At 38.0% G+C, this 12,500-nt stretch overlaps 1 protein-coding gene across 24 annotated transcripts in view; it reads right to left on the bottom strand.

The window, feature by feature from the left end:
- Window positions 1-12,500, bottom strand: part of LOC106869633 (cadherin-23) — an 898,614-nt gene that overhangs the window by 128,007 nt on the left and 758,107 nt on the right. For all 24 annotated transcript variants that reach the window (XR_016237951.1, XR_016237950.1, XR_016237947.1 and 21 more), the window contains 2 exons: window positions 9,594-9,666; window positions 6,291-6,745 (listed from right to left, as the gene is read on the bottom strand). Coding sequence is in view for 17 of the 24 variants with exons in the window: in XM_089339746.1 (XP_089195872.1) it covers window positions 6,291-6,745; window positions 9,594-9,666 (528 nt within the window). In the remaining 7 variants the exon portion in view is untranslated. The remainder of the gene's footprint in view (window positions 1-6,290; window positions 6,746-9,593; window positions 9,667-12,500) is intronic.

Raw genomic sequence — 12,500 nt, 5'->3', positions numbered from 1 at the left:
AGTAATAAACAGGTTTGTCAGTCAGCTTCTTACAATAAAGAACGGTTAACAACATTTTATGGCGCAACTGTTTAAACACCACGTTTTCAGCTAATACAAATGTTTACAGAAACACAAAAGAACACGAGAAATTTGGGAAATGAGGTTGTTATGTTGAGTTATTAGTCTGTTAGGAAACGAGAGAGTTAGGGTAGTAGTGTCAGTACTTCATAAAGTTTAATTGCAAAGAGTATACTTTCTTTTTGTCAACCACTCTTTCTCTTTTGCACTCCTCCTTTACTTTTCTTCTACACTGTCCTTTTGATGAGGGACTAGCGTCCAAAATGTTAAGGTTCTTTTCCTTCATCTTCAACTAATACAATATTTGTTAAAAGATTTTCTTCCTGTTTTGTCTTTTTTCTTTTTGTTTTCACTAATTGCTCTCTCTCTCTCTCTCTCTCTCTCTCTCTCTCTCTCTCTCTCTCTCTCTCTAAAAGGGAAGTAATTCATTATCCATTTCGCATTAGTAAGATGTGTAGACTTTGCTATCTACTCTCAAATTAAGACAAAATATTACATTTACCTAAATATTACATATGGATATTATTAATACTGAGAAGGCGTGTGGCCTTGTGGTTAGGGAAGCTCAGCTTATGATCATAGGATAATTGGTTCAAATTCTAGACCAGACAGTGCCTTGTGTCCTGGAGAAAGGCAATTTATTTCAGATTGTTGTAGTCTACTCAACCCTAAATGAATAACAACTGGATGCTGCTATTACCTGATTTCTCGGATTCGAAATTCCCAAAATGTTGCCAAAATTGAAACGAACCAGAAGAGAACGGGTCAGCACAACGGTCGAAACCTTGTGACCATAGCAACCCAGATAACGACAATATATATATATATATATATATATATATATATATATATATATATATATATATATATATATATATATATATATATATATATATATATATATATCAGTGCATAATTACAACCTCTATGTAAACTTGGTACATTACTCCGCTATCAAAACATTTAATTTTGATAACGGGGTAGTATACCAAGTTTTCATAACTCACTCTACTAACCAAAGCGTTAGACGGAGAGGAGAAACTGTGAATATGTGAAATGTGGATTTTCGAGAGCAACAGCTAATCTTAGTGAAAAAGAATAAATTTTCTTTTAATTATAAATCAATACATACGCACACAAACACACAAACACATATGTCACTGAAATACACACACACAGATATACATATGTGTGTATAGACATACACACGCACATACATACACACATGTACATATACATGCGCATACACATACACAGACTCTGTCACACACAGAGTCATTTACAGTCACATACACTCTCATACCTGCAGCTTCTATCTTATATACACATACACATTCACCCAAATGCGTGCGCACTCACACATATATACACAGGCACACAGATTCACACATGCCCTCATACAGACACCCGCCCACTCATTACACACAGAAATGGATACACGTATACAATGAGGGTGACATGTAAATAGTGATGTTGTCTAACTTCACTATAATTACTCTGACAACATAATGAGTACAGTTGCGCAAGTATCATGTGATAAATAGTTATGTGTTTATGTGTGTGTGATAGCTCTGTGTGCATGTGTGTGTGTGTGTGAGAGAGAGAGAGAGAGAAAAGAAAATAAGCTTTACATACAAGCACACACACACACACGCACACACGTATATTATGCATATATCTACATCTATATCTCTATATAAATGGATATATATATATATATATATATATATATATACTTTTTATAAATCAGTAAAATTTTTATAAATGTATATGCATATGCATGCATGTATGTATGTGTGTATATATATATATATATATATATATATACATATGCACACAAACACATAGACATATATGTCATTGAAACACACGCACGCACACATATTTGTGTCTGTAGACATATATATATACACACATGCGTACGTACATACACAGACTCACACACAGACACACGCAGTCATTTACAGTCACATGCACTCACATTCCTCTATACATACTTTGCAGTAATTTTGTTAGAAGAACAATTTCAGCTTTTAAAAAAACTCGGTACCAAGTCGTGACACACTAGAGTGTAAAATAAACAAATAGTAATGTTAATTACTAACTTAATAAATGCTCATTACCTATCTATCTATCTATCTATCTATCTATCTATCTATCTATCTATCTAGGAATATCTTGAAAAACACCAAAATCAATCATCATCATCATCGTCATCATCATCATTATCCTCCTCCTCCTCCTCGCCTCCTCCTCCTCCTCCTCCTCCTCCTCCTCCTCCTCCTCCTCGCCTCCTCCTCCTCCTCGCCTCCTCCTCCTCCTCGCCTCCTCCTCCTCCTCGCCTCCTCCTCCTCCTCGCCTCCTCCTCCTCCTCGCCTCCTCCTCCTCCTCGCCTCCTCCTCCTCCCCCTCGCCTCCTCCTCCTCCTCCTCCTCGCCTCCTCCTCCTCCTCCTCCTCGCCTCCTCCTCCTCCTCCTCCTCGCCTCCTCCTCCTCCTCCTCCTCGCCTCCTCCTCCTCCTCCTCCTCGCCTCCTCCTCCTCCTCCTCCTCGCCTCCTCCTCCTCCTCCTCCTCCTCCTCGCCTCCTCCTCCTCCTCCTCCTCGCCTCCTCCTCCTCCTCGCCTCCTCCTCCCCCTCCTCGCCTCCTCCCCCTCATCGCCTCCTCCCCCTCCTCCTCGCCTCCTCGCCTCCTCCTCCTCCTCCTCCTCGCCTCCTCCTCCTCCTCCTCCTCCTCCTCCTCCTCCTCCTCCTCCTCCTCCTCCTCCTCGCCTCCTCCTCCTCCTCGCCTCCTCCTCCTCCTCGCCTCCTCCTCGCCCCCACCTCCTCCTCCTCCTCCTCCTCCTCCTCCTCCTCCTCCTCCTCCTCGCCTCCTCCTCGCCTCCTCCTCGCCTCCTCCTCGCCTCCTCCTCCTCCTCCTCCTCCTCCTCCTCCTCCTCATCATCATCATCATCGCCGTCGTCGTTGTCATCGTTGTCTTCGTCATCATCATAATCATCATCGTCATCGTGGTGGTGGTGGTCGTCGTCATTATCGTCACCGCCGTCGTCATTATATTCGTCGTCGTCATCATCATCATCATCATCATCATCATCATCATCATCATCATCATCATCATCACCAATAACAAAGATCTGCTAGACATAACTTTAAAGTTAATTATATTACATCTCTCTCTTTTTGTTTTTTGACAGAATCTCATTTTCTCCCAAGCCCTGAAGGCTTTATTACTTGGAAGAAACTAGTGGTCAACTTGCATTAAATGACTATCATCCCAAAAGTTTTATTTGAACATGAAAATTTAATTGAAACTGGACATTACGTTAACGGTTTCTTAACAAATTTAGATTGTAATTCAAACGACAATAGCTTTCGTTATACCTTCTGTAATAAATTTCTCTCTTAGGCCAACACAACTTATATTCAAACCATTTCCTTAGTAAAACTCATCTCCAATGGCATCTTGAATCCAATATCCTCGCATGTATAAGAGCATTCTTCCTGTTCATGTACGCACACATGATCTCAGACCGTCAGATTTATCCCGGTCATATTTCTGTTTATTATTACAAACTTATTAAGACAAACCTGACATTATGCGCACACATACACATGTACATACAGGCATACACACACGCGCGCACATACACGCAAGCATACATATATACACATATATGTTTATGTATTAATGCTTAATTTTCCTTTTACGTAACGTTATATAAAAAGAGTTGAACATGAATTTGCAGGATCACTCAATACCTTTATATGGAAAAAATTGATAGCGACTTCGAAGTTTCGATTTACTAACCGTCATCACAATCTGGTCATATCAAGTCTTATATGTTGTGCGTTTGGCAGGGCGTTTCTTTGATGAGTGGAACAATTTATTTTTTATAATTAGGGTGTAGGTGGATTGGTTGTATATATGATGGTTAAAAAAAAAAAGAATAAAACTGTCTGATGATGACGGTTCGTAAGCCGAAACGTTGTAGGCACTGCCAAACTTTTCCCTGTAAAAATTTACAGATACAAACACACAAACACACGCGCGCATATGCGTATATATATATATATATATGTATGTATATATATATGTGTATGTATATACATATATGTGTATGTTTGTGTGCCTATGTGTGCATACAATTCACAGTTCAGCATCCTCATCTACTTACACTTCCCCTTCCCTCTTGTCGTTGTATTACCAGCGTAGAGGGAGCTAGTTGCTTGCAAACTTGAACAACACACAAAGGAAAATAAATGATTCCGACCAGTTTGTCGAACATAGACGATATTCTATTACCATTCTATTAACTGAATATAACAATGTCGTTTAGTATCTCTAGAAATAGTTATATTAACTTAAAATGTGGTATTTAAGCTGTTAGTTTTTAAACGTTGTTAGCCAATCGTTACCATCAAAACCTGACTGACAAAGCTGTTTCTTGATTAAATGGAATAATCCAAGATAAAGACCGTTCTTACAGTTTTAAAACCACTCTCTATATTAGATTTGTGGCTGTTCTAGGGATTACAGATAGCATCAAAATATATCGCAATTAAGGCTGAATAAGCTAGAGAAATATTGACAGTTTTCACGTTGTACAATGTAAAGATCGTCTTCGATAGGGAATAGGGCTTCAATTTGCTGTGTAATAGACAAAAATACGGGGATAGTTATTGATCTCAATGTTACTAAGGTTCACACAATAATATGTTCAATATCCTATTATCACTTGCTACATCGTATCCTATCTCAATGGATATCATATTCTCATGTGGATCTTAGCTATCAAAACATACACACGGCGAATTCACTAGCTAAACGACAATCAGAAATACGCCGTGCGTCTAATATTGGCTGAACGTCAGATTGAATGTACGACATAGAAGAAATGAGAGAAAGCTTTCACATTAATAAGGGACACTGCCCGTCGTCCTACCTCACTTCTTCTGCATCTAATATTACGCGCACGCACGCACGCACACATTACATAACCCATACATTCATACATACACACATATTCATACATGCACACATATATGTATTCATACACACACACACACACACACACACACACACACACACACACACACACACACACACACACACACTCGAAAGTCTCAGAAAAGCGCATTAAATTTCCTACAAGCAAAATCGATCGAAGGCGGAAGTTTACTCTCTCTTTATATATATATATATATATATATATATATATATATATATATATATATATATATATATATATATATATATATATATATATATATATATATATATATATATATATATACACACATATATATGCATGTATGTATATCTATCTATCTATCTATCTATCTATCTATCTATCTATCTATCTATCTATCTATCTATCTATCTATCTATCTATCTATCTAACTATCTATGTATTATGACGTCGCAAGGTTACAGCGGGACCTGAATTCGATATACAAGTGGGCCGAAATAAACAACATGCAGTTTAATGCGGGAAGTTCTCAAGGACTCCACTATCAACTCACGAATACACCCTGCACATACACCCTGCACATACAGGGCCCGAATGCACTAAAATCCCAGAGTCACAGGCAGTGAAAGACATGAGGATCAGTATGTGCAATGACGTATCATTTTATATGCACATTACCAAGATGGCAGCAAAATGCAGACAACTGGCAGGATGTATACTGAGGTCCTTCAAGACAAGAGTCCAAGAAACTATGTTGACCCTGTTATGGTCACCACATAGTGCTAAACTAAGAGCGGAGCATGATGCTCTTCAAGCTTTTACACAAACTCAAGCATCCCCTCCAACCGAACATACTTTAATTTTTCTCAGACGAGAAAAGTTTCTGCCAGGATCAGATGGTGAACACACAGAACAACCGTTGGTTTGCCGTGTCCCCAAAACATGTACTGAGAGTGATAAAAATCAAACATCCAGTCAACATCATGATGTTTGGAGTGATTACATGGCCTCAAACTCAACACGGAGGCCTACATCAACTGCCTGGATGAGGTAGTGCCACCCTGGGTCAAAAGAGTGGCTACTGGAAGACCCTATGTCTGGCAACAGGACTCTGCACCATGCCACACAAGCAGGAAAACCCAGTCATGGCTGTCAGACAATTTGGGGTCGATTTGTTTGACTAAACTCCTTCAAGGTGGTACTCAAGCATGGCCGTAGTCAAATGACTGAAAAAAATAAAAGAATATATTGATAATGGTTCTTACCTTTATATTCTGAAGTACCCTCGCACTAACCGGTGCCGGACCATTATATGCTTGCATATTATCGGAAAGTGTGGAATATTCTAGATCGCTGTCCAGATCGTCGTCATGCGCAGAGACCGTGTGAACAATACTTCCTCTTGGCTGAGTTTCCGTCACAGTCAAATAAACCTCGTTCTTGTCAAAATATGGCGCCTCGTCGTTTTTATCGCCGATGTAGACGATCACCTGACATCTGCCATGATTGGAAGGTGTTCCACGATCAATGGCAGACACGTTCAGTACATATTTGGCCATCATTTCCCGATCTAGAATGGCTCCCTTTTCTACGGTGATAGTCCCGCTGCTGGCGTCCATTCGAAACTTGTCGAAGGCGCCACTGTCGATGCGGTAGATCACTTCGTTATTAGGACTGCTGATATCAGCATCGTTGGCATGCACTTTGGAGACACTGGTACCTGGAATAAATAGAAAATAAAATAAATGAAATAAAATGAATTAATTAAAAGAAATTCAAAATGAATATCAATTATTTAACAGTAGCAAATGGTTGTATCACAAAAGGTACTTAGTTCCCAGGTCTTGATTAAAATTCCAATACACAGCTCCATATATTTCGGTGGATTTCGAGATATTTTTCTGGTATCTTTACGCTATGGATCAACATTTGATTTCTTATCAGACAACCTCAATTGAATTGAGATGTGAGCAGATATTCTCTATGGGTAACTGCTGGTCTACCATACAAATTTAACGAAGGAGCACACTACAGTAATGCCTTACTGCGCTCTATTATCATAGACTGAATCAAGTCCAAATACTGATCTACGGTCTGAGAAATATGGATGCTCAAAAAGAACAAAATTATTTATCACGGTGTAAAAAGAAAAATGTGATGCTAAACGGTAAGACACGCAGTTCCGTGATACCCCACTTATATAGAAGTGCGGTCGGAACACCACAAGTATAGTTTTTACAACTATTATGAGTTAGCCACCTCTTCCCACACAAAAGACAGAAAAATGTCATATTCTTTAGAAGAACTTCCTAAATTTTACTCCGATTTCATTCGAATTTCATGCGTTTAATTGGTAATTTGATGCCATGTCATCTCCTAGGACAAGTAAATGTCAAAACGTCATAATTATGAAAAAAGAAAGATAAAATTTTGATATCATTTCTTCATTTATTTTACGTTTTGATAACGATATTTCGTTTGGGTCATTAAAAATTGATAAGAAGATGGATCTTATAGCAAACAGCTAAAACACCTGACGTCATAAACCACGTGATGATGATGATGATGATGATGAGATAGAATTTGACAGAAGAACAAAAAAAAAAAATGGTATAAAGCATGGTGGAATGTTGACAAGAAATGTTGAAAATGATTGAAATCCAGTTGAAATGTGGGTACAAATTTAGTCAATTAGTTGGTATTTTTGTGAAGTTCAAACGAATTGAAGAATTAGCATTTATTTTCAAAATACGAAAACGAAAAAAAATACTTGAATTGGAAGAACATGAAAAAATACGTTGGAGATATCTTTTAAATATTCTCATGTTCCCTTCTATTATTGTTACTCCGCCACAAAGAAAGATATATACACAGTTATACAGTCACAAACACACACACATTCATACAGACAAGCATAAAAGTATGCAAATGGATACATTTATAAACGCACACACACACACACGCATGTATGTATGTATAATTTAATATACACTGTATCTATCTATACATACATACACATATTGTGAAGGCGCTTGGCCTGGTGGTTAGAGTATTTCACTCACGATCGGGAGATCGTGTGTTCAATTCTCAGGCCGGGTGGTGCATAGCGTTCTTGAGCAGAATACGTTACTCTGCGATCAGTTCTACATCTGACGCGTGGTACACCGTGCGCTTGTTGAGGCAACGTTAATTTGATGGAGGGAGTGATGGATGTATTCACCGAACATTAGTGAGCTAATGTGCAGCGTAAACATTTGATTGCTATAAACAAATTATATATATATATATATATATATATATATATATATATATATATATATATATAGGCGCAGGAGTGACTGTGTGGTAAGTAGCTTGCTTTCCAACCACATGGTTCCGGGTTCATTCCCACTGCGTGGCACCTTGGGCAGGTGTCTTCTACTATAGCTTCGGGCCGACCAAAGCCTTGTGAGTGGATTTTGTAGACGGAAACTGAAAGAAGCCCGTCGTATATATATATATATATATATATATATATATATATATATATATATATATATATATATATGTATGTGTGTTTGTGTGTCTGTGTTTGTCCGCCCATCATCGCTTGACAACCGATGCTGGTGTGCTGACGTTCCCGTAACCTAGCGGTTCTGCACAACCGATGCTGGTGTGCTGACGTTCCCGTAACCTAGCGGTTCTGCAAAAAGAGAACCGATAGAATAAGTACTAGGCTTCCAAAGAATAAGTCCTGGGGTAGATTTTCTCGACTAAAGGCGGTGCTCCAGCATGGCAGCAGTCAAATGACTGGAACAAGTAAAAGAGAGTATTATTTATTTTGGGGAATTTTTAACGTTCATCCTCATTCTGTTATCCTCATTCGATCCCCGACCCCTTGTCTGTCCTTGTGTTCGTCCTCTCTTCATTTTTCAACCTCTGTATGGTGAATAAAGGAAAGAGTTTTATTTCGTCCCTGAAGTGAGCGCAAGCAGAGTCAATTCGAAACCAGAACGTTACGGCTCGCAACTAAATGGTGACGCCATCATGTCACCATAACTTTAACGCCTACCTCTCTGCCGTTTCATTATTCTATGAAATGTTTGCATATGAATAATAAATGAGAAGAATGTGTCTGTCAAAGTAGATGAGGGCAGATAGAAACGCCATCAGCTTAGGAGAAGAGGAGGAGGACAAAAGAGAAAAGAAGATGAAAGGAGGAAGTAGTAGGAGGAGGAGAAGAAGACGATGAAAATGATAACTACAAAGACGATGAGGAAGAAGGAAAAGAGTCAGAGGGAGAAAAAGAAGAAGGAAAGGAGAATAGGAGAGGAATAAAAGGGGAAAAAGAAGACAACGATGACAAAAGAAAAAGCAGAAAGAAAAAGGCAGACGGTAAAAGAAGACGACGACGGGACGAAGAAAACGAAGAATAGTAAGATGAAGACGACGACGAAGGCGGCGGCGGCGGCGGCGGTGGAGATAAAGAAGTAGAAATAGAAGAAAAAGAATAAGAGATTAAGTTTGAATGATGTGTCAAGCAAACGCATCAGTCATTTATTTAATAGTTATGTTGAGATTTATCTTACCTGGTAGTGAATTTTCTTCAATCTGTGAGAAATACATTCTTCTCTCAAATATTGGTATATTATCATTTTCATCCTGGAAACACAAGAGAAATTTTTTATTTAAGAGTCTTCAGACATGACACGAAGTCAGCACACACGTACACGCACGTTCACATACACACACACACACACACAGAGGCGCTCACACACACACAGAGGCGCTCACACACACACACACACACACACACACACACACACACACACACACACACACACACACACACACACAGAGGCGCTCACACACACACGTATATACACATGTACACACATATTCACAAATACATTATATATATATACATATATGCATATACGTATATCTATCTATCTATCTATCTATCCATACATACATAGATATATACATACATATATATATATATATATATATATATATATATATATATATACACATATATATATGTGTGTGCGTGTGCATGTATATATATATATATATATATATATATATATACAGGTGGCACTCTGTCGGTTACGACGTCGAGGGTTTCAGTTGATCCGATCAACGGAACAGCCTGCTCGGGAAATTAACGTGCAAGTGGCTGAGCACTCCACAGACAGGTGTACCCTTAACGTAGTTCTCGGGGAGATTCAGCGTGACACAGAGTGTGACAAGGCTGGCCCCTTTGAAATACAGGCACAACAGAAACAGGAAGTAAGAGTGAAAGAAAGTTGTGGTGAAAGAATAAAGCAGGGTTCGCCACCACCCCCTACCGGCGTCTCGTGGAGCTTTAGGTGTTTTCGTCAATAAGCACTCACAACGCCCGGTCTGGGAATCGAAACCACGATCCTATGACCGCGAGTCCGCTGCCCTAACCACTGGGCCATTGTGCCTCCACATACATACATACATACATACATACATACATACATACATACATATATATATATATATATATATATATATATATATATATATATATATATATATATATATATATATATATATATATATATATATATATATATATATATATATATATATATATATATATATATATATATATATATATATATATATATATATAACTTAGAACAAGAATGTGACGTGAAATAATCTTATTTATGGCACCTTAACAGTTTTACACGTATTTCAGTGGCAATTACGCAGTGGTTACGTAAGATTAATTTTGCGTAATCTTTTATGTAAGGTTTAATTTTACAAACGTTTCCAGATTAGTGTCGATCGGGAACGAAACAACACAGTGACAAATATCTCAAGTAATAAAAGAAAACTCTTGCCGCGTCGTTGCTGGATCTGCTAGAAATAGCAGCCAGATACACCTCAGTTCATGGTTTTGAATTCTTAAATAAAATTAAGGCAATGTTGACAAAAGTTGTCCTGAGTATCATTAAAAAGGTAAGATTTTTGATCATATGGCAGGCCGATCAGTGCTGAGCTTGAGCTAAACAACGTGAAAGACAATAACAGCAACAACAACAGTTTGGTCTCTCAATAGTGCTGGACTATAAGTAAAAAGAATTGTCTTTAATATAGCAAAATGCTTAGAGGCATTTCGTCTGTCTTAGCCCCTCCCCGAAATTGCTGGCCTTGTGCCAAAATTTGAAATCAATGTATTTGGTGCACTCTAGAACTTTTGAGATTTTTCATGAGAAACATCCATTAATTTCAAACTAATTTTCCTTCAAAGTAAAACCCTCTGACTTCAATGCACCTGTTACAGCGCTCCAGCCACTTCATGAAGGCTCCATGGAATTCCTCCAAAGTGAAGGTGTCCAGAACCCTTGTCCTTTATCTTCTCCTTCAACTTTGGGAACTACCAAAAGTCACAGGGAGCAAGGTCTGAACTGCAGGGAGGCTGAGGGGGAGTTTTGGTGCCAGTTTTTGTGAAGTAGTTGGTTACCAGGATAGAATCGTTGACCTGTGCTTTGTCCTGGCACAGTTGGTCTGGCCTTTTGCGACGAATTCTCTTCTCGTAGTCCCTCAAAACCGTCACAAGGTACTCTTTGTTGACTATCTGGCCAGAGAGGACCCAATGGATTTAGATGATGCCCTTTCTGTCGAAAAAACAAAAATGATCATCATGAGCTTGCTGGTCGACTTGCTCTGCCTGGCATCTTGTGCCCTCAATAAGCCGATGCTCGGCTCATACGAGTTAATCCATACGCAGCCTGCAGAATTTCACAAGTATACAAATAAAAATAACTAACTAACTAACTAATTAAATAATAACAATAATAATAATAATAATAATAATAATAATAATAATAATAATAATAATAATAATAATAATAATAATAATATTGTCAGTCTAATTCATTTTTCTAATTTTATTTTCTAATTTTATTTTGAACCTGTCGAAGGTGTGCGAGATGCCGAAATATCGTTCAACTTCAAATAAATAACTGTTGCTTTCGAGTCATTAAGCTTTTTGTCATTAATGTTTACCTTAGTGATGGATTGTGATAATCGTAATCAAGTAAAGAACTCTTCTCTCTATATCTAATAATAATAATAATAATAATAATAATAATAATAATAATAATAATAATAATAATAATAATAATACTCGAATGTGGAATCTAAAAACAGAAACAATTCCTATCATAGTAGGTGCCTTAGGTATAGTAAAAAAATATTCAGACAAATACATAACAAAAACACCAGGACTTACAAATATATATAACATACAGAAAATTGCACTACTGGGCACCGCACACATCCTACGCAAAACACTTTCAATACAGTAACCATAAGAGCACCACAGCAAACCACAGCACATACCCAAGGCGCACAGAGCTGCGCTCGGTAGTGAAGTGAAAGCACGTTATAAAAATAAAACTACTGAACAATAATAATAATAATAATTAACAACACGAACAACATCAAGAATA

This window comes from Octopus bimaculoides, chromosome 22 (assembly GCF_046866305.1).
Source record: "Octopus bimaculoides isolate indiv1 chromosome 22, ASM4686630v1, whole genome shotgun sequence".
In the NCBI taxonomy this organism is placed as follows: Eukaryota; Metazoa; Mollusca; class Cephalopoda; order Octopoda; family Octopodidae; genus Octopus; species Octopus bimaculoides.
This window is presented reverse-complemented; position numbering and strand designations above follow the sequence as displayed.